Below are 21,627 nucleotides of genomic sequence, written 5' to 3'. Positions count from 1 at the left end.
TGCCAGCGCAACAGAAAACATAATTTCACCTGAACAAAGGGGTGAGCGTTATTAGGGTGTCTCCCAGAACCTGAAATCAGGTTGTTTATTTGTTGAATGTACTTGTTTATTTCTTGAATGCATATAAAAATGACTTTCACACTAAACAAAGGGGAATAAACAAGGTGTAGACATAAAGGAATTTGGTTTTCCCCGAAATTGTCTGCTCCGGATCCATCCCACGGGTCCAGCCCTTCCTTGCTTCATGAATGTATCCGGATTCATACTTTCTTCTGTTTACTTTGAATGCTCCCAAATGTCTTATTTCTGAAACTAGAACAGCGATTCTTCCATAAGGATCCAACCCTGCACCATATGGAAAGGCAGAGGGTCTTACTGTCCCCTCCCGGGGGCTCACTTCAGTCTAGAGGTTTGCAGGAGGGAGAAATGCTTGTGCCTTCTAGATTTTTCCCCCTTCCCCTTCCCCTTTCCATGCCTTCTCCACTCCATAACTCGTTCCTCTCGGGCCCCCGGGGTGGCTGTGTCCCTGTGGGGTCCTAACGCAGAGAGAGGGGACGGCTAAGGAGCAAGAAAGGTCCTTCCCGACTGGCACCAAGGTGAAGTGGCCTTCTACCAAACATGGGTCCCCGTCCCACACGACAAACCACCTGAGGAGACGAGAAAGCCTGAGGGACAGATCAAGTGCCGTTTCCAGCACACACGTGCGCTCCCTCTTTAAGAAAAAAAGTTTTGAAATCCTCACCGAGGATACATTTCTTGGTTCTAGAGAGAGAGAGAGAAACCCTGGTGTGAGAGAGAAACATCTCCTCCTGCACGTGCCCCAACCGGGGATCGAACCTGCAACCCTCTGGTGCCCAGGAGGATGCTCCAACCAGCTGAGCCACCCAGCCAGGGCACACGTGCCCTTTCTGAGAACACGCCAGGGGCCACCACGTCGCCCAGCTTTCCTGCATGTCACCTTCCCCTGGAGGTTCAGTGGGGTCTGTGCAGAGCAGCGCATGGAACTGGTCCGGGGCGCAGCTCCTAGGACTCGGTGAAAAGCTGCCTGGTGCTCCGTCAGCCTCCCGGGTTTACTTACCGCCCCCCACCCCCACAGGGCATAAACCACCCCAGTCGGCCAGGTGGCGTGTGGCTTCTGTGTGTCTGCTGCGGCCACCGAACGTCAGATCATGATTGGATTAGACAGAGTTATGTGAATGGCAGCTTCTCGACAGCAAAGGGAGGTGGAAAATGCTTCATTGACGTTTAAAACACAACCCAATTCACTGTGTACATTGGACACCAAGAAAAAAACTCCTGGGCAGGAGACACAGGCGTTTCAGGGAGGATGCCACAGGCAAGGCGGGAATCCCACGGTGGGTGACTCTCGGGGGGCACCTCCTCGAGCCCCCCCCCCCCCCCCGCCTGTGTCCTGCTTTCACCGTCCCACGCGGGGGGTCCTCACGGGGTACGACATCCAAGACCTTGGCCGAGGAGGTGGCGTTTTCAGAAAGCCACAGCGAGCGAGGAGGCTTGCTCCTTCCGGCCTTCCCGGGAGAAATCGGTGCAGCCCCACCAGCGGACTCTCCCAAGACGCTGCTGTGAGTGGCATCACGGTCTCCCTCTGCACCGGCCACTCCTGGCTCTAGCAGAGCCGCCCCCCCCGCCCCCCAAGGCAGACGGGGTGCCAGGCAGTGCTCTCTGCCTGGAAGCAGGTTGCCTCCACGCCCCAGAACTCCCAGTCTAGATGAACCTGGATTTTGGCTCAGAAGTGCTTCTTCGGGAAGGGTTCTGACTTCCAAAGCACGTGTTCCCAGGCCCTCCCCCAACAGGGCCGGGCCCAGCGGAGTCCCTGTCACTCCACCCTTGAGGGGCGGGGCCTGGTAGGACGGAGCGGCGCGTCTGAGTTCGCAGCTTCGCCGCAGGTGGCCTGGCGTGACCCTCGAACTCACCTGGGTGTGGCTGCGCCGAGGGTCAGCCAGCCTCTAGCCCTCGGGGGACTGGGGCGGGGCCTGCACAGTCAGGAGGCCTGGCTCCAGGGTTTTTTTTTTTTAAGATTTTATTTATTTACTTTTAGAGAGGGAAGGGAGGTAGATAGAGAGAGAGAGAAACATCAATGTGCGGTTGCTGGGGGCTGTGGCCTGCAACCCAGGCATGTGCCCCGGCTGGGAATCGAACCTGCGACACTTTGGTTCGCAGCCCGCGCTCAATCCACTGAGCTACGCCAGCCAGGTGGCTCCAGGTTTGGAAAAGTCACCTGACCACAGCAAGTCACTCCGCTTCTTGTAACCTCATAGATCCATGGGATAACATGCGTGGAAGCGGCGTGCGAACAGCAGCACACCGTGAAAACCACGCACGTGTGAGTGGTAGCCTGCTTCCCACGCCCGGGCAGAGCGGAAGCTCGGCCACTGCCGGTGGCAGCTCACAGCTCCTCTCGCTGCCCCGGACGTGCAGAGCCCTGGACGTGGGCCCTCGCTGCCCGGCTTCCCGGGAGGTAGGAGGTAGGATCCCGGCAGGAAGAAGCTGGGCTCGGGGAGCACCCGGGCCCCTGCGTGGGTGAGAGTGGGTCTCTCTGTCCCACCAGGCAGGGCTGGACTGCTGTGAGACTCTGGCGGCGCTGGCCCGGAGTCTGGAAGGGTCCGGAGTGCAGATTTCACTGTTCGCGCCCGCCGCACGGTGGCTCCTGAGGCGGGAGCGGGTGCTGGCCAGCAGCCTGGCAGTGCGACTGCTTCGGGAAATGATTCGTTTTTGCCGCTTCCCCAGCGGTCTCTGTGCTTCCTGGTCGCCATCGCTCAGACGGCCAAGGAGGGAAATGAGGACATTACCTGTAATCCTCGGCCCCAGGGCGGAGGGAGGCTGTCGCCGCCCTGCACTGGGGTGGGAGCGTCTGGGAGGGGCCTTGGGGTGCCCCCAGCTTTCCTTTCTCTCTGCTCCTTCTGCCGCTGGACCCCGGCGAGCCAGTCACCACCGTCACCGCCGGGCTGCCGGCCCCAAGAGAATGGGAAGGACCTCGCCAGGATGCTGGAGGAGACATTTCCGAGCCCGTGGAGGCCTCGGTCCCGCCCACTGCTGGGGCCACACCGCGGCCGGGATCCACTGTGGCGGTTCCCAGTGCGCCAGTGGGCAGCTCCTGTCCCAGTGCAAGTCCCAGCCCCGCCCCAGCCCCTCCCCCTCCGAGGCGGGGCCCAGGGGGCCGTTGTCCACAGCGGCTGTGTCACTTGTGTGGCGGTCAGCAGTGCGGGGCAGCACCGACCCAGCAGAAGGGCCTACAGGCTGGAGTCTAAAGACCCAGGAGGTCTGGGATGTCACCGATGGCAGCGACGGCTTCCCCCGGCCCCAAGGAAAGGCCGGCTGCAGCCTGTCCACACCCGAGCCTCTAGCCAAGGCTGCCCTCGGCGTGGTCCGGTCAGACGAGCTGTGTGAAGTCTTCCAGACCGTTTTGTGGTGTTGGTGGGGGGGGGGGGGCGCGCTGGGGGGGGGGGGGGCTGGGTGTCTTCAGCACCGCGTGCCTCGGGCCTGCGTGGCAGTCCCCTCCCCAGCCCCTGTGGGCCCGGGCCCGTGCCGGACACAGAGTGAGGCTCCCGGGAGGGGAGGGGAGGGCCCCTCATCTCTGAGACACTCTGCGTTGTGAGGGTGGCCGGCGGCGGCCCTGGGGGCTGCAGGACTGAGCCGGAGAGACAGAGGCCCTGGGAGCAGGTCTGCCAGCTCCAGGACGAATGTCCCCAGCTCCCTCATGAGCCTCTGCGTGGCACAGCAAGGCCGTTCCTCCCCCAGGGGACCTGCCGCCTGCACCCACGCCCCCTCCTTCCGCTCGCGCTGACTCACCGTGACTCATGGGCACACACAGCGGCACCCCACTGGGCCCCCCCTCCTCCCAGCCTCATTCACCTCTGTCTTTTCTGAACATTGGCTTTTCAGATCACGGGGCGCACCTCTAAAGAGGAGGGGAGCACAAACGCGCACAGTGCTAAAATATCAAACTATACCCATTTAAGTTTTAAAAACACCTTTAATTCTAGGGCTTGTTGTCACCCGCCCACAGCCATTTTCCGTCTCCTGTGCAGAGGGCCTGCCGATTCTTTCTCGGGCGGGTTCTCCCTCCCCGGCCCCACCGCAGGGCCCCAGGGACAGAGCCCCCCGCGCCTTACCCTGATGTGTTTGGTGCCCCAGGGGAACCTGGGGAGGAAGCTACGTCCCAGGCTCTGCCTCCGAGGGCACACGCTCGGGAGAGAAGGGACAAGGGACACGCCCAGAAAAGCCGGGGGGCGGGCGGCCGCCTCCGCCTTCCCTCGCCCACTCAGCCTCTCTCCTGCGCGAGTACCCCAAAAAGCCCGCCTTCTCTCCTGACCACACGTCAGTCCCAGAGACCCACGTCACTCTATAGGGACGACCCGGTCCCCGCCCCACCCCCCTCCTGCAGGTGATAATTTCATGAGCCCATTACCGGCTTTGTATTTCCCTTGTCTGTTGTTCTGTGGCCTCTGGAATCACCAGTCTCCCGGGGAAATTGTTCTCTCCCCTGTTCTCCTCCCCCTGCACCCAGTGGCACGTGTCCCCAGCAAGGAGACGGTTCCCGGGGTCTCTGCAGCTGGTGGGCGGGGCTCCTCGGTGGGGAGAAGACCAACGTGGGGGCTCCTGCAGCTCCCCGAGGCACCCGCGCACGCTGCCCTCCGAGGCGGGGACGGAGAAGCGGTGCTTCCGTCGGACCCGCAACCCGAGCAGGCAGGCCCGACCCGGGCTCTCCGAAGCCAGGGACGCCCGCGATGCCAATGCCCAGCCCCAGGCTTGTGTGGCTTCCGTCTTCCGGCCTGGGAAGCGCTGGCCCTGGGCTGGACAGTCCTCCTGGCTCCTCCGGGATGGGCCGGAGCCGCCGTGACGTCCTCGGCCAGGCCAGTTCTCCTCCAGGCTGTGACGGCCACCGACCCACCTGTCCCTTCTCGGTCTGACTGCACACAGACGACTGACTTGGAAATGCCGTGGTGGGCAGGGGTGGTCCTCCGAGAAGGGGGCGTGGCATCCGTCGGGGCTCCCGGGAAGGCCGAGGAGATGCTGGAGAAGATGTCGTGGTCAGAGACTGCCCCCGGGCCCAAAGACAGAGAACGGACCGGCGAGGGAGGTGGGGACAGGGAGGCCAGTGTCCTCCGGCGGCCAGAGCCAACCGCAGCCACAACGGTGCGGGGTGTCGGAGAAAGTGGAGACTGGGAGACGCCGGCCACTGGTTGGAGTCGGGAGTCGGGGCTGGCAGTGAGACAAGAAGAAAGGGTTTTTCCTTGAAGACAGACGAGCGTGTGAAGCACACACCAACGTCTCAGGCCTCGGGCAGGAGCCTGCCGTGCGGGCCGAGCTGAGCTGGGCGGCTCTTCTGCTGGTCTCGGGGCCGCCTGTGGGGGGACTCCGCAGCCGAGCGTGGGAGGGCTGTCACAGGGCGGGTGGGGGGGCCGGGCCCCTTTCTGTCCTCACACGGCAGGACGGCCTGGCTTGTTCACCGGCGGGTCACCGACTACAGGGTTCCCGACCGCAGCAGGAGGGGACGAGAGCCCCACGCACAAGGATTCTCCAGTCTCTGGTGGCGTCCCGTTTGTCCCTGGGCCGCCGGCCAGATCAGACCACCCGGTCGACCCCAGACTCAAGGGGCGGAGAAACAGACCGCGCTTCCAGGTGGGCAGGGAGGAGCGGCCATTGCTGCCACGAACCCAAAATGCCGAGTCCGGAGGCGCAGCTTTGGGAGGCGAAACCCGTCGTTGAGGCAAGAGTGGGCACGGGAAGTTCTCTTTCCCGAAAAGCGACACACCTGGTCTCCCAAAGCATCGGAGCGGCCGCCCGGCGAGGCCAGGGTGCCGGGCCAGGTGTCCCGTGTGCGGGGACGGCGGAGCGCGGAGGGCGGGGACGGCGCGTGGTGGCCGCCCGGGAAGATCACGTGCAGTTGGTGGGGAGGACGGCCCGCATTCCAGGTGCAGTGAGCGCCTAGGCTCTCTTCTCTTCAGGTGCTCACCGCTGCCTCTTCTTTTCCCCCCTTCCCTTCCACGTGTGTGCTCGGAGCCCTTGTCACCAGGCACCCGACGACGGCCCGATCAGAGTGCGGAGGGGGCGGGCTCTGTGCGTGGCCCCCACCCGAGGGACAGCCCCCGTGGGGGCGAGGGGAGAGCCCTCAGCGTCCAGGACTCAGGCGAGTGCAGCGGAGAGAGAGAGAGAGAGCAGCTCCGTTCTCCGGACGGAAAAGGAAAACCACCGGGACGGCTTCCCCAGCAGGCACGCTCCCTTCCCTGGAGCTCCAGCTGCTTGATACCTGTCGCTCAGACCAGCACACGGAGTCATTTCTGTGACTGTCCAGCAGGCCACGGTCACGGGGCTCAGGGAGGGCCTTCCGGTTCTAGTGAGCAGCAGCCGGCGACCCGTGAGCAGGAGGCGATGGGGGGGAGGGGCATGCTGAGCCGGGGGCGGTCTCCTGTCCTCGGCAGGAGGACCCCTGACAGCGGGGACGACCCTCCCTCTGTCTCTCGGGCTGCTGCGCAGGGGGTGCGGGAAGGTGTCCTGCAGGCAGAGGCGTCTTGTGGAGCGCGCGCCCCGTGGGGCTCGGAGAGGCGTCCTGGCTCAGCTCAGCAGGCGGGGCGGCGGGGCCCCGTGGCCAGGAAACTCCACGTGGGGAACGTTCTTGCACGTAGTCATTTCCGTGACAAGTTTCTCCCGGGGTGCGCCGGCGACCGAGGTTTGGAGCCAGCTCCCTCGTGCGGTCCCCCCGCCCCTGGCCAAGGCAAAGATCGGCAAACCTTCCGAGGTGGCGGCCGGAGAAGGTCCCGGGCCGGCGGGCTCCTGGGTGTGTGTCCGGCCCCGTCACCCACGTCCGGTTTCTAGTCGTCCAGAGAGGCGTCTCGGACACGCATCAGACCACCAGCGACATCCTGGTCGGAAAGTCGTTCTGGGGAAGAGCAGACAAGGCCCCAGCGTGAGACCACAGGCCGGCGAGGGGGGCCCGGCCCAGCCCAGCCCAGCCCAGCTCAGCCCGGCACAGCGGGCGGGTCTGCGGGCCGAACCCCCCGCCTGTGCATGCCCGGCCAGCCGGACGCGGTGCTTCCCTCGGCTGGCAGCTGCCGTCCCCAAGTCTGGCTTAGTGACAGCAAACGTCTGGTAGAGCCGAGTTCCGGGGACACGGAATACCGAGAGCTTATGGTGTCACGACCCCTCTGGGGACGGGGTGCCAAGGACCCGGCGTCCCCGGAAAGCGCCCTCCCTGCTCCCAGGATGTGGGTCACCATGTCTTTCTCCTGGGAGGGCCATGGAAGACGCTGGGCTTGTTTCGGAGCGACCAACCATCCCATCAGAGTCTCTCTCTGTTCCCGTGCTCTCCCAGGGAGAAAATATCTGGGCTGGAATTGGGGAAGCAGGGTGGTCGGAGACGCAGGGGACTGAGGAGGGGCCTGGAGAGTGAGCACGGAGGCCCCTGGCTGCCCCCCGTGGACATCTGTGGGTGTCCCCCAGGCTGCTCTGAGGTCCAGAGCTGGTATCTGGGGCCTGGGGGAGGCGGCCCCCCGCTCTGGCCTTCAGAGAGAAGGCAGCAGGGTCTGTGTAAGGCCCCTCCCACCAGAGACAGTGAACTGGGCGGGGACCAGGCCGGCTTCCCCCAGACGGGCGCCGGGCCGTCTCCACTCAGCAAAACGTCAGAGGGGGGAAGAAACTGTGAGTGGTCCTTCTCCACGAGCGGCAGCCGCTCGCCCTCCCTGGGACGTGGGCTCGCTCTGGAGCCCGATGTGCGTCACACACCCTCACCCCAGGGTGGAAAGGGGGACCGGGCGGGGGGGCGGTGCACATGCGGGCATGCGCAGCACCTTCCGCCGGCAGGCCTCCGAAACCCACCTAAGGCCCGCGGGGGTGGCGCACCTGGAACCCCTGATGCTAAACGCTTCTTACAGCTGGTCGCTCAGGATCCAGCTCGCCGGCTGCACCCCTGTGACGCCCGCCTTTTCCCGCTCTCCAGACCGGGCGGCGCCCTGCTCACTTCGCGCGTGCCCGGTAGAGGGCGCTGGGGGGCCAGCCTGACGCCCGCGTTGCCCGAAGCGCGCCGCTCGGCTCCGCCCCCTGGCCCCTCTGGCGCCTGGGGGCCACCTGCCCCGCTCCCCTCGTCCGGCCACCCAGGCCCTGGACGCGACCCTGGTCAGGCGGCGCGCGCGACCCCACCTGCTTCTTGGCGGGCTCCTTCTTCCGCCTCTTCTCCGAGGTGCCGTGGCCGGACAGGTCGCGGCCGCGGTGGGACGGCGCCCGGCTCAGCTCGTGCTCGCTGTAGGGCGGCAGCGCGTCGTCGGGGGCGCCCTCGTCGTCGTCGTCGCTGGGCGCAGCGCGCGCCCGGTAGGTGGCCGGCGGCGACCAGGCGTAGTAGGGGGCGCCCCGCCGGGCGGGCGTCTCCAGGCTGCCCCCGCGGCCCGGGTGCTCGCAGGCGGCCGGCAGGCTCACCAGCCGCGGCAGCGCGGCGTCCTCGGGGGTCCAGGCGCGCTCGGCGTCGGCGGGGGCCTCGCGGCTGTGGCTCCGCACCCCGAAGTACCGCTCGGGCGAGTAGTCCTCCGGCGGGCCGTCCCCGAAGAGACCCCCGCGCGCCCGCGTCTCTGCGCTCTCGAAGCGGCTCCCTGGCCGGGCGTCGAGGCTGCCCTCCGCTCGGCGGGCCCGTGCGGCGTAGGAGTCGGCGAAGGCGGCCAGCTCGTCCATGGACACCGCCGGCACGCCCGTGGCGAAGCTCTTCCGCGACAGCATCTCGGACTTGGAGCGCTGCTGGCTGCGGAGGCGGGGGCACGGGTCAGGCGGCGCCCAAGGCCAGGGGCAAGCACCTGCCTGGGCCGAGCCCTGGTCCCAGCCCACCCCCACCTCTCACTGCGGAGGGGCAGCCCCCTGACTGTTATCTGTGACCCCTGGTGGGGAGCCCCCGGGGTCACTGCTCACACCCTCGAGCCCCCACGGGAGGTGTGGCTTGCAGGTCACACGGCTGTGGCCAAGGAGCCCCTGGGCCACTTAGTGATGCCAGACAGGCCTTTTCCTCCCTCATGGGCACAGGCCAGAGGACCCCCCACATGGGAGGGTCTGGGACAGAGGTCTTGGAGTGTCTGCCGTCCTCCAAGGCAGAGGCCAGGGGAGTGAGCAGGTGCTGTCTGGTGGGAAGCGGCCATGCGGAAGGGGCCCCACGACTGGGTCTCCCACACTCGCTGGCCCTGTGGCCCTGGGTGAGCTCCTTGGCCTCCCTGTACGCTTCGGTGTCCCAGCTTAAAATGGGGACACTTACAGCACCTGCCTTGTGGAGTGACAACCACCAAATGCAACCGTGTGATACGTTTGACCTTTAACCTTTCCCGTGTAAATGATCAAACAGGGTGGCAATGCTGGGTGGGACTTTTAGAGGCCACGGGATAAAATATACGGCCAGGGCAGGGCGGGGTCAACAGGGTTCATTTAAGGGGTCCAGAGCGCCCACCCCCAAGGGCCTGGAACGGTGACTCTACACACAGCGGTCCCTTGCGTATGAAACGTGGGAAGGGGGTGTTGTCCTAGGAAGGGGAGGTGGCGGGGTAGCAGAGGCGCCACCGGGCAAGAACAGCCCTGGGTCCACCCTGCCCCTCATGCCTGCCCCTCGCGCCCAGCCCGAGCTGCCCCCGCCGCCGCCGGCACCTGTGCCTGAAGCTGTCCCGGTCCTCTCTGCTGTACTCCACGGCCGAGGGCCCCCGGCCCGCCCCGCCGCCGCCGCCCCCCACGACACTCGACCAGTAGCCCGCGTTGCTCTCCAGGTCGCCCGATGCCGGGAACCGCTTGCTCCGTGTCTGGTGGCAGGGCTGGCGGAAGCTGCTGTCCTCCTCGTGCAGCGAGCTGAGCTCCGAGAGGGCGTTGTTATCTGTGGGGACGACACCGGGCGGGACAGAGCTCTCCCTGTGCCGGTGGTGGCAGCGGAGACCGGGAGCCCCACCCCGGGCCCTGCTGCCGCGGGGCCCCAGTCCGGTCCCGCCCGGGGCGGGTGTGGACCTGAACTGGTGGTGTTTGTGTTGTCAGCTCGGCAGGCGCTGGCCCAGCCCCGGGCTCCCTTGCTGACCGAGTGGGAGGCTTCTCCCTTCCTGCCCTCGGGAAACAGCTGTTATAACTGCCCCGCCCCGGGCAGTCTTCCCGGGACGTGGGCTCTCTGCAGCCGCGGCAGCCTCCCGGGGCATCATCGCCCTCATTCAGACGTCTGCCTACTCCTTGCGCGACTCTGTGTGAGCCGTGGTGACCCGAGGCACGCTGAGCCACGGGGTGGGAGCCGTGATCACAGCGCCCTCCCTACTGTCGGCCCCGTCCCGAGATGAGGCCTCCAGGGCCGGTGCTGCCCTGGCTGCGGGGGCGCCCCCGCCAGCCTCCTGCAGCTGTGGCCCTGCCCACAGAGCAAGGGGTCCACGGGGCCGGGGGATGGGCATGCCTCAAGTACAACTGGCCACCCCTGTGCGAAGCTGCTCCGGGAGCCTGGAACGGCCTCTCCGAATGGGCCCAGGTCCATTTCCAGGGCTGAGGGAGCCCCCGCCCCTCCCCAGGGGGCAGTTCCCAGGTGTCTGTGGCCGTGGCAGCTGGGACAGCCGTTGGCAGGTGTGGGGAGGAGGGCGCTGGCTGCACCCTGGCCTCCGGCCTCCAGGTGTGGTCTGGCCCCAGCCCCAAATGCAAGGGGGGTGGGCTGCTCCCAGCTTCCTCACATCCTAAGGCGGCCCGGGGGGCCTTGTGCAGGAGCACACGGGGAAAAAGGACCAGGATGGGGATTGGGAAAGAAAGGGGAAAAAAACCTATTTATTTATAGAACTTCAAGATGGATTGAATTTCATTTTCCTGAAAAAATAAATCCAGTGACTCTATTTGTCATGTAATTCAAGCCATGTGTTTTTTAAAACCCCTCGGTCAGAACTTCCAAATATTATCGGACTCAACACTGAGCACACACGAGGTCTGGCTGCGGAGCCAGAGGGAAGCTGGGCTCGGGGGTGGGAGGCGCGAAGGCGAGTGGGCCCGAGCCTCCCCCCACCCCCGCCGCTCTCCCTCCGTGTCCCCGGCGGTCCGTGGAGGAGCGGGGGAGGAGTTTCGCTACTTCCCGCCCCCGCAGGGGACGGCGGCCCTGCCCACGGCGGAGACGCGGCTCCTCTCGGGTCCCTGCAGCACGCGGGGCTGGTCAGGAACGCCCCACAGTGTGGTCACCCGTGGCTTTGAGTTATCACCCGATTTTAAACCTTCTTTCTTCCCAGTGATTCCCGGTTAGTAAAACCTAGAACCTCTCTTTTCTCGTGGTCCTGGCGAAGCCCAGTCCCCTGGGAATCATGCAGAGAGAACTCGGAGATGACCGAGTAAGCGTGAGGACGGTCCGACCCCGTGTGGCTACTGCAGATTCGCACGACTGGCTCAGGGCTCTCCCTAAGCTTCAGGGGGTCGTGGAGACCGTTCTGCTCCCCAGACAGGGAGGGCTCTCTGCCCACCCGCTCCGCGGGTGGGCCGTCCAGGCTGCATGCTCCGGGATCTGTGCCCCGCGGAGTGTGACCACCGACTCCGCCTGACACTGGGCGTCTCGGGCGGGGCAGGCACATGCCCTCCACCAGGGGCCACACGGCCCGTATTTCAGGATCTGCCGGCAGCACTGTCACGACCGTTCCGCTCTGCCCCTGTCGCCTGGGCGGAGTCACAGAGAACACACTTGTGTACGTGGATTGGCTCGGCTGTGCGCCAGTAAAATTTACATACTGGAACGGGAGGCGGGACGTGGGTGCGCTGGGACCCCAGACTAAACCCATCCCAAGAGCAACCCCTAATCACAAGGGGCGTGACATTGGGGGTCTCACGGACCAGGGAGCCCGTCGGCCTGACCCTGGAACCCCCACTTCTTACAGAATGGGTCCCTCTCTCATCGCAGCCTGACCCCTCGAGGTCCACTCTGGGATGAGGTCCACTCTGGGATGAGGTCCACTCTGGGATGAGGTCCACTCTGGGATGAGGTCCACTCTGGGATGAGGTCCCCGGGACTGTCCCACTTCCCTGGCCCCTCCCCCCCGCCCTCAGGGCTGCTCTGCTCTTCAGAAATAGACCCTCTCCAAGTCCGGGGAGCTCTGCCCGGCCTCGTCTCTGTGCCTTTGTCGTCATGACAACCAGCCGGTTCCAGGAGACGGGCCTGCAGTCCTGCCGTGGGCGCCCGTCCCGGCACTGGCGACGCCCCTGCACCCCCCCCCCCCCGCTCCGTCCTCCGCACAACGAGGGAGGGAGACTCAGGCGCGTGTCTCTGCCTGCTCCAGCGCCCTGCAGTCCGGGGAGCTGGCGGGCTGTGCTCTCGGAGCAGGGCACCACGGAGCCGCGGGCCGCCCAATGGGTCCGGGACGGGGGCCGGGAGAGCTGGGTTCTGGTCTCACTCCGTCACCTCCGCCCTCCGGCATCTGTGTCCTCATCTTCGGTCCAGGCCACCGCCAAGGTACCCCCGGACACGGAGACTCCCTGGCCCAGCAGGCCCTGCAGGCCATCTCCATGCATTCAGACAGGAGACGCCTCCCAGTTTAACTTCTTCTCGGCGCCGTGACAGCCACCGCTGCCCCCACAGGCCGGTTCTCCCCGATCGCCGGCCAGCTCCCTGTCCCCCTGCAGGGCTCCATGACAACACGGTTACCGCCAGCTTGTCAAGTGCAGTGACATCTGCATTCCTGACACTCCAATCTGGAGCCGGTTTTTTATAGCCCGCGAGGTGGGAGGAGGCGCGGTGCCCGAGGCTCCCACAGGATGGATTTAGAACCGCAACCCGGGCGGGCGGAGCCTGCCGTCCTTCGTCTGAGCGAGGCTGCTTGCGGCTGCGGCTCACGGCTTCCCCAGAACCCCATCTCGTCCCTCGTGGGTTCCACAGGGACAGGCACGGCGACCTCACGGCCGCGCCTGGCCAGGGGCGGGCCAGTCCGCGTCTGACCTGGCCCGGGCTGCGTTTCAATGGGACACTTCCACCCCTGGGAGTGCCGAGCCTGCCCTGGTGACACCGAGACCCAGTGGGAACCTCGGGGGGGGGGGGGGACACCATGGCCCCGTCCTTCCCGCCAGAGTCCCTTTGCCCCTCCCTCCTGCACACTGGAAGCCGCTGACTCTCTTCAGGGAGGCCTCACGGGCACCCCTGCCGGTTCTGACCCTGAGCGTCCAAAGCGGCCCGCCTTCAGTGATTCGGTGCCCCCGCCCCCCTGGCCCCACGCCCCCTTTAGCTACGAGTCCCCGCACGGCAGGCCCCCAGACCCCGCGGACACGGTGCTCACAGCGGCCGCGCAGCCTCCGGGCGGGGTCGAACTGCGCCAGCTCCTTCTCCACGTAGTACAGCACCTTCATGGAGTCCCGCTCCTTGTCGGCCTGGATCCGGTAGCCTTTGCGGACTGTCGGGGAAGGACAAGACGGTGAGCCGGCCTCCCCGGGGGTCGGGGGCCCTGGTGCACGGCACAAGCGGAAAACACGGTCCCCACGCGGACGGCCGCCCAGGAGCCGGGACCTGCGCTCCCACCCGGGGGTGCCCTCTGCCCCGAGGTGGAACAGAGGCCCGGCGGGTCACCGACCGAGTCCCATCGTGGGGCGTTTCCAGTCGACCCTTGACCCCCGCTTCCTGTCTTCCACCCCCGGCAGCCCCGCTTCAAGAGGGTCCCCTCGGACCCCAGGTTGCTCCGATGACGTGAACACACCAGAAAACGGTGCCCTCCGGACCGAGGACCCGGGCACGGTCTTACTGAGCGCCACGCCGCCCCTCGGGGGCACCTGTGTCCACGACACGGGCCCCTCAGCCTCGGGGGCCTCGACCGAGGGGGCCCGGACACCTCCAGTGGCCCGGGAGACGGGTGCGGGCTGCGTGAGCGGGGGCGCGTGGGACTAACGGGGTGAGATCAGGCCACGGGCTGTGCACGCGTCGGCGGGGAGCCCAGCAGGGTCGCCCAGAGGGGCTTCCTTCTCTCCTTCCCTCCTGTTAGGGGAGGGAGCACAGCCACCACGTTTTAGGCGCGAGCCATCTGGCCGGCCGCTGTGGGGTCGCAGGCAGAACTTATTTCCAGGGCTCACTAAACGGCAACATGAAAGCCCCCGAGAGAATCCCCCCGCCCCACACTCCCGTCCCTCAGACCGTCAGGGACCCAGGCTGTCGGGGCCCCGCGGCAGCACGTAAGCATCGGTCCAGGCCCGCACCGGCCCCCGCGGCAGGAGAGAGGGGAGGAGGGGGGACAAGGGAGGACGGGGGACGGGCGCAGGACAACAATGGTGACAGGCGACATCTGGGGCACTGACCACGTGCTGGGTGCTCTCTGGGTGCGGAAAGTGGACCCGACTGGACGGCTGGCCTGTCCTGGGCCTGGGGTCACCGGGGGGAGGACAGACGCAGAGGAAGGGGCCTGCAGTGGGCAGTGAGGGCGCTGTGGCCTGGGGTGTGGCCCTGTCTATCTCCCTGTCATCTCCCCTCGGGACTGTACCAAGAGCTGGGAGCAGCTGACCCGACTCCAACACCCCTGTCCCCACCCCGAGAGGCAGACTCGCAGAGCAACCACAGGGCTGCCGGGCCCCGGCTCTCCGGCCGTGCCGCCCCGGCCGTGGACAAAGCCTCCCGCACGCGCCACGGACGTGGAAGATTAAGACAGAACATTCCACAGCTGTGGCACTGAGGACGGAGGGACGCCCCCACGCGCCTGGTTGCTACGTGGGAGCACGCCGGGCAGTCCACGCTCCTCTCGAACTGCCGAGTTACTTATAAAAAAAAAGAATGAATCTCAGCACATGCCCTTCAGCGCCTCCTCCTCCCCCAGGTGACGCCCGAAATCCTTTCGCAGAGGCAATTGTCAGCAGAAACGATTTTATTCGCCAAGCCACGCGGCCTCCCGCCTCTGCACGGGCGGCTCGACGGATGCGCGGTTACCCCCACGGGGCTGCCGTCTGCGCCCCAGCAGCTCCGTGTGACGGTGGGACACAGGGCTGGGCGGGGGGCCGGGTCCATCCCCCGGATGATGGGGGACCCCAAGTCAGTGGTGACCCCTCGAGGGCTCCGTTGTCGGGCCTGCAAAGGGCACCGATCGCTCCCCACCCTTGGAACAGCCTCTCGAAGGAGAGAAGACAACCAAGCCCGAGTTCTTTGTCACTGCTGGGGGCAGCGCCAGCGTCACCCCCTCTGAAGGGCTTCGCTGTCCGTCGCTGGAGACGTTGTCTCTGCTCCGTCTCTCTCCTGACTCACGAACCACTCCGCTTGGGTTTCTGTCACGGCCCTTCACGTATTCCGGTTCCAGTTGTTTGTGTAAGTGCGTAGTCTTCCCACAGGTTCTTGAAGGACAGGAATCATCATTTTGGAAGGAAAAAAACCCAAACACCCTGGGCCCTTGCTTGACACACAGTAGGGCGTGGTGTCTGTGGAGCTGAGCCGCAGCCTGGGGGTGGGGGTGGGGCACTGAGCTCTCCAGAAAGAGCATTTTCCGACGAGTTTCCCTCTCTAGACGGTGGCGCCTGAGGACGGGGGCCAGTTCTGTGTTGACCGCTGTGTCCCCAGCACCCGGCACCCGGCCGACATTCGAAACAGGCGTGTTTGTGGGAGGGAGGGAGGGAGGGAGCGGACGGACGGACGCATGGAAAGGAAACCGGGAACAGAAACCGCATCACAAGCGATTACACAGCGAGGGCAGGGGCGGCCGTGCAGGTGGCGGCCGGTCGGAGAACGCTGACCAGGAAGGAGAGGGCTCGGCGGGGAGCCTGAGGGAGCACAAGGGTTCGGGATGTTGTGCATCATCATCATCATCATCATCATTATCATCACGACGGTGATTTCCTATGTAAAGCGTGCCCGCAGCCTTCCGGGACGGGGCCAAACCCCCTGTAGCCGCGGCGTTATCCCCAGGTGTTCCTACCACGTGAAGCGCCGTTACGACAAACCGTCCGTAATAACTACTGAGGTGGGGTGGGCGGCAGGTCACCCCGTGGGACAGGCTGATGCACCGGCTGCCCCCTGGGGGTCAGAGGTGGCCGCCACCCTGAGCAACAGCTGCAAACCTCTCGGGCAGCAGCAGCTTGGACTGGAGTTCAGACGGTTCTGCACCCTTGTGACGAATCCCCCTCCTCGCCACGCGACGGACTGGACGATGTAGGCGCAGGCCGACTGGTCCCCGAAAAGTCTCAGGCACTGTCTGCAGCCTCAGACGGTGGTTTGCCCGCCGGTCCTGGCTCGGGGGAAGACTCCCTGAGGGGCCTTCCGCTTCGACCACTCGGCCGCAACTTCAGGCTGTGACTCCAGACACCCGAGTCCCCGTCACTTGTCAGAGAAGGACAGAGGCAAGGGGCTGATCTCCAGGCCCCACAGGCAGCACCCCTGGGTTGACCAGGAGCTGGAAGGCCCGGCGGCGCTCCCCTGAGACGTGTTGGGTTTCTTTAATCATCAGCTCTTGGCCCCACTGCGTGGCGCCCTGTAAGGGGTTCTGTCGGACTGGCCGGGTCCCCGACGTGCTGGGGAGCAGACGGAACACCAGCGGGCCCCTCCTCACCCCTCGGAGCGAAGGGACCTTCCTCTCTCCGCGCCGGCACCGGAGCACAGCGCGGTCAAACGCCGCTCTGCAGTCTTTGCTCACGTTAGCCTCACGTTCGTGCCCCGGCACCCCCGACCCCGCCGCTGGACCATAGGTTCCCACGGGGGAATGTACGGGCCTTCGTCACCTTTTTCTTGATTTGCAAAACAGGCAGAGTGGTGTCTGGTTGACTTCTATCGGTAGTTCGTCTGAAGACCAGAGAACTCTGGCGTGCGGCGATATTTCAGTAATAAATGTCCTAGACCGCTGGCCAACGTCCAGACTTTTTAAAAAATTCCTGGCGCTGTTTCAGTTTCGGGTGGATGGGTGGTTTAGCCTCTTCTCCAGTTCGGCCTGGCCCGGGACCTCTGGGGGGCGCGTGCGGCCTCCCGTGCCAGCCTCTCCTAACCTATCCGCCTGGCCGACTTCGGTTTTCCCGGGGAGGGAAGACGGGGTGTTCGTTTGTGTGCCACAGTGCAGTTTTCTAAAACTTCCTATTGTTAAGGGGTTTGAGCTAGTCCTTTCGGCCCTATGAAGGCTGCACCATTGCTCAGGGAGTTCCTCCATCGCAGCCACAGGAGACTCGTAAGACTCGCCAAGGGCACCCCTAAGGCAGGTGCCGGCGGGTACGGCCCTGTCCCCCGTGCCCCAGCGGGGCGGGCCGAGCGCGGCCGTCTGCAGGCCACTCGACAGCTGCCGGCTCCTGCCCCCCCTCCCCGCCCCCCACGCCGCCAGCAGTGCCGCCCCAGGGGAGGCGATGCTGGACATCTGCATGTTCTCCGTGTGCGCACAGTAGGCGTCTAGGGAGAGGCACACCCTTGTCAGTTTGGAAAACGGCATCTCAAACCCCGCCCTGCCTACTCCATTTTTTTTTTCTTTTTTTTCTGTGAGATGGATGGTGGGTGTGGTCACAGAACGGAGGAGAGCGAGGGGGGGGTAGACGCGGAAGACGGGGCAGGAGAGGACGCCCTTCATGGGGGGGGCAGGAGGGGGGAGCTGGGGCGGCGGGGACGAGGACGGTGGCCGCGGAGAAGGAGGACAGCCAGTGGCTCCGAGGGTATCTGGAGCTGGGCTCTGGACAACCAGTTAGGTGAGGGGAGTGGGGGAGGGGATGAGAGGAGGACCGAGTCCCGGCTTCTGCCTTGGGCTGGTGGGTGGGCGGTGGCGCCAGCCGCTGGCTGGGGACATGGGAGAGCTGATGTCCACAGCGGCAGGTGGATTCGGTTCCCCAGGGGTCGGGTCTGAAACGCCCGTGGGACAGCCGGGGGGCGATGCCCGGAACGGGGCTGGATGGTGGGACGGAGGGTCGGAGGAGAGGTCGGAGTCACCAGCAAACAGACGGTGGCGGGCGCCAGCACGGTGTCCCAGGGAGGGGACAGCGGACCGAACAGGGCTGCCCACCTCTGGGCGATGTGCAAAGGAGAGGAAATGCTGCGGAGTGCAGCGTGCAGGAGCAGGTCGGGGGCGGGGAGGGGGCAGAGGGTGCCAAGAAGACCCGGGAGGCAAGGGTCAAGCAGGGCCCGTTCGACCTAGCAAGAAGGTTCCTGGGTGCGGACGGCGGCAGCCAGAGGGCAGTCAGCTGGGGCGTGGGCGGGAGCAGGGGGCATGGAGACATCACACATTCGCAGCTCCTTCCAGGAGTGTGGCAGTGAGCAGGTGAAAGGGACAGGGAGGTGACATCAGAGGACTACAGGGTTTTCTCAAATTGTATTTTAGCGGGAGGGGTTTGGGCACTTTCTTTTAGGATTTTACTTATTTTTAGAGAGAGGGGAAAGGGGGAAGGAAAGAAACATGGATGTGAGAGAGAAACACTGAACAACAGTCGCCTCTAACGCCCTCAAATGGGAGCCTGGCCCACACCCCAGGCATGCGCCCCGACTGGGAATTGAACCGGCGACCTTTCGGTCTGCCGGATGACGCCCGACCCACTGAGCCACACGGGTCAGGGCTGAGCACGTGCTGAATGCTCACAGGAAGGAGCCGCGAGACAAGGAAGGCTGGAGGCGTGAGGTGGGAACTGGGTGCAGCGTGCAGCGTGCACGTTCAGTGCGGACAGAGCCGTGGCAGGGCGAGGGGACGGGCCCGGAGACAGGCAGGGGCAGGCGGTCATCCGTCATGGGAAGAGGGGTCTCCCCTGGCTTCAAGGAGGGTGGAGGAAGGAGCCGGGGCCCTCGCCCCGCCCCCACAGGGCAACCCACGGGCTGCCCTGCACACAGCTCACCGAAGACGCCTGTCCCGCTGCACGGTGTTCAGACGGGACCAGAGAACTCACCGTTGCCAGGTGACCACCCCAACACCGAGGGAGCGTGTCCCTGCCACGTGGGCCAAATTCACACCTTCACGAGTCACGTTTCTGACCACCTCCCAGGTGCGTCAGAGAATAACCTCCACGGAACGCTGGCGGTGTCAGTGATGGTGGCGGTGGGACCACGAGGACAGAACGTGCCCCGGGGGGGCACCGTAAAGAACACTCTGTCCTGACCCTGGAGCCGGAGAGGGGCGATGCGGCCGGGCTGGCCACGGTGGACTGGCTTGTGCGTCACCCTCTCTTCCTCACCGACAGGGCGAGCCCCGAGTCTTGTCCATTCCCAAGGTCAATGGGCGTTTCCGCCCAAGAGACGAGTCGTGGTCAGTCCCAGCCAGCCTGGTTCAGGAAGGGGCACAGGACTCGGGTCTGGCCAGAGACCGCAAGGAGTTAGCTGGAAGGAAGCTTCTGGAAGCGTCCCCTCACGCTTGAGAAAAGCAGCAGGAGGAAGACGCGTGTCTGTCCGCTATCTCTGAACCCGCGCTCTCCCCGGAGGGTGGCGGCAGCGGCCCCGGGGTCACGGGAATGCTTGGGAGGACGGAGCGGGATGGGAGGACCGAGGCCCTTCAGCAAGGCCGCCTGAGCTGTGCCGTTGGCCGGCCCCAGGGCCGCCTGCCCTGGGCTTTCTTGCTACGTGAACTAACAGGTTTTCCTGGCTTTGAGGCCACTCCTCACTGCAGCTGGTCAGTGCGGCCAGGTGGGCCCGAGGACGGCCCCGCAGCGAGCGGGCGCTGGGAGAGGCGGGGACCAGCAGCGGGGAGGGCCCGCCGCCCTCGCCCCCAGGGGAGGAACCGTGTTAGGACGAGGCCCCCTGACCGAAGAGGACGGGGCGGGGTGGGGGGGGTCCCACGGGAAGGAGGAGACAGACTGGGGAGAAGGGAGGCCGAGGACAAGGCAGAGCCGGTCCCGCCAGCGTCCCTGCAGCCCGTCCTCGGGGGACGCGGGCTGTGGTCCTGTCGCTGCAGCTCCGTGGGTCAGCTCTCACACCTCGGTCTGGGGCCCCTTCCCAGTCTCGGGGGCGGGGGGATTCTACGCCAGCTCCAGGGAGAGGAAACGCACAGGTTCTGCCCACTCTCCGAGGACGCCCCCCCACCCACCCACGGGTGGAACCGAGGGTTCAGGGAACCGGCCGGGCTGTGTACCCCCAGGGCAGTAACATCCGCTCTCCGCACCCCGCTGGCCCATCCACATCTCGGGATGTGAAAGTCGCCTGACTCCGCTACTCCCCACGGTTCCAACCCGACGACCCTGTGACCCTGTCTGGGCACCTCCAGGAAGGTGACGCTTGAACACCTCAACGCCCGGCCACCCCGGCCAGCAACCGCAATTGCCCGTGTGCGTCCTGAAGGGGGCGCCTTCCCAGCGAGTTCACCTCTGGGTATCTCACACACCACGGGACACCTCGGCGCATCTTGAGGTCCCCTCCCCTCGTTCCCCAAAGTTGTCTCCTCTCTCCATGTGTCCGTCTGTCCACTGGTTTCAGCACCCAGTGTCTCTGCTCAGAGGCTCCCATGTCCCCCACCCCCGAACGACTTCAGTCACATCTCAGTCGGGGGTCCCACTCCACTCTGGCCCACGGACCACCTGCCTCGTCAGCCTGTCACCTCCCCACTCAGGACGCTGCCTGCCGTGACCGTCACCTGCCGTGACCGTCACCTGCCACTGCACCAAGCCCCAGCTCTTCTTGGGGAGGGGGGTTCGAGGCTCCGCCCTACGGCAGAGCCAGACACACGAGCCAGACACCATCCGACCCACACGGCGTGCTCCCCCGGCTCTGGCTCCCACCCTGCTGCCTCCGGGGGTGCTCTGTGCTCCCCCCCCACTCAGCTCTCCCAATCCTCCCATTCCTCCGGGCCCAGCTGGGGCCCCACCTCTTCCCTGAAGACTGGGCGACCACTGGAGCTGGCTCTCCCAGACTCCCCCAGTCCCATGCTTGTTAGCATCTAGTTGTCCTAACGAAGGTCCACCCTCTGCCCCTGCCTGGACCGCACTGCCAGGATGCAGGACGCAGGCCACGTCCCACGCTTCCGAGTGCTCCCCTCGGTGCCCGTCAGCCCCGAGCCTTGGGCAGGGATGAGGACACGGTTTACTGACTTCTAGAGAGGAGACAACTGTCCCCAAAGAGGCATCCCTGAGCTCATGGCTGTCTTCAGCTAGGGGCCAGCGTGTGGGCTGGGGAGGGCGGGGGCGGGGCGGTCCGGGGCCACATTTACCACTGCGGCTTCCTCCAGTGGGGTCACTTGGAGCCAGGGGAGGTGGGTGCGGCTTGTCCATCAGCATGCCCGGTGAAGGGGCTCCTCCCAGGGGGACGGGGGGGATGGAGTAGGGGCCGGGGACACGGGAGACTGAGGGAGGGTACCCGGCCTTGGCTGCTTTCCCTGCTGCGTACACTGTGGAGGGAGAGGAAGAGCGAGAGAGATTACACGGCCCCGCCCTCACAACCCGCACGCCACGCGCCCCTGAGGGTGCGCTTCGGGGAGCTCCTGGGCGTGTGCCTGTGTGTGTGCCTGTGCTTGTGTGCGTGGGTGCTCACACATGTCTGTGTGCATAGACGCACCCATGTGCATGCTTCTGCGCACAATTGTGCGTGTCGTGTTTGTGCATACAGGCATGCAGTGCACACCCATGTGTGCATGTGTGCTGTGCCTGCACTTGTGTGCGGGCACATGTGCATGTATGCCTGTTTCATGTGTGTGCACATGTGGGCATGTGTTTGCCTGTGGTTGTAGGTATACATGTGGACATGTGTGTACGTCGTGCTGCATGTGTGCACAGATGTGTGTATATGCCTGCACTTGTGTGCACAATGTGGGCACACATGCATGTGTGCCT

At 65.5% G+C, this 21,627-nt stretch overlaps 1 protein-coding gene across 3 annotated transcripts in view; it reads right to left on the bottom strand.

Annotated features, from left to right (window-relative positions):
• Positions 1–6,471: 6,471 nt before the first annotated feature.
• The window catches only part of ILDR2 (immunoglobulin like domain containing receptor 2), a 48,404-nt gene continuing 33,248 nt past the window's right edge, over positions 6,472–21,627 (bottom strand). For all 3 annotated transcript variants that reach the window (XM_036015299.1, XM_036015300.1, XM_036015301.1), the window contains 5 exons: positions 21,009–21,185; positions 13,236–13,349; positions 9,628–9,847; positions 8,155–8,743; positions 6,472–6,898 (listed from right to left, as the gene is read on the bottom strand). In XM_036015299.1, coding sequence (XP_035871192.1) covers positions 6,863–6,898; positions 8,155–8,743; positions 9,628–9,847; positions 13,236–13,349; positions 21,009–21,185 — 1,136 coding nt within the window. In that variant the 3' untranslated portion in view covers positions 6,472–6,862. The remainder of the gene's footprint in view (positions 6,899–8,154; positions 8,744–9,627; positions 9,848–13,235; positions 13,350–21,008; positions 21,186–21,627) is intronic.

The sequence above is a fragment of the Phyllostomus discolor genome, chromosome 14 (genome assembly GCF_004126475.2).
Source record: "Phyllostomus discolor isolate MPI-MPIP mPhyDis1 chromosome 14, mPhyDis1.pri.v3, whole genome shotgun sequence".
In the NCBI taxonomy this organism is placed as follows: Eukaryota; Metazoa; Chordata; class Mammalia; order Chiroptera; family Phyllostomidae; genus Phyllostomus; species Phyllostomus discolor.
The sequence above is the reverse complement of the archived record's forward strand: the minus strand, read 5'-3'. Positions and strand labels throughout refer to the sequence as shown.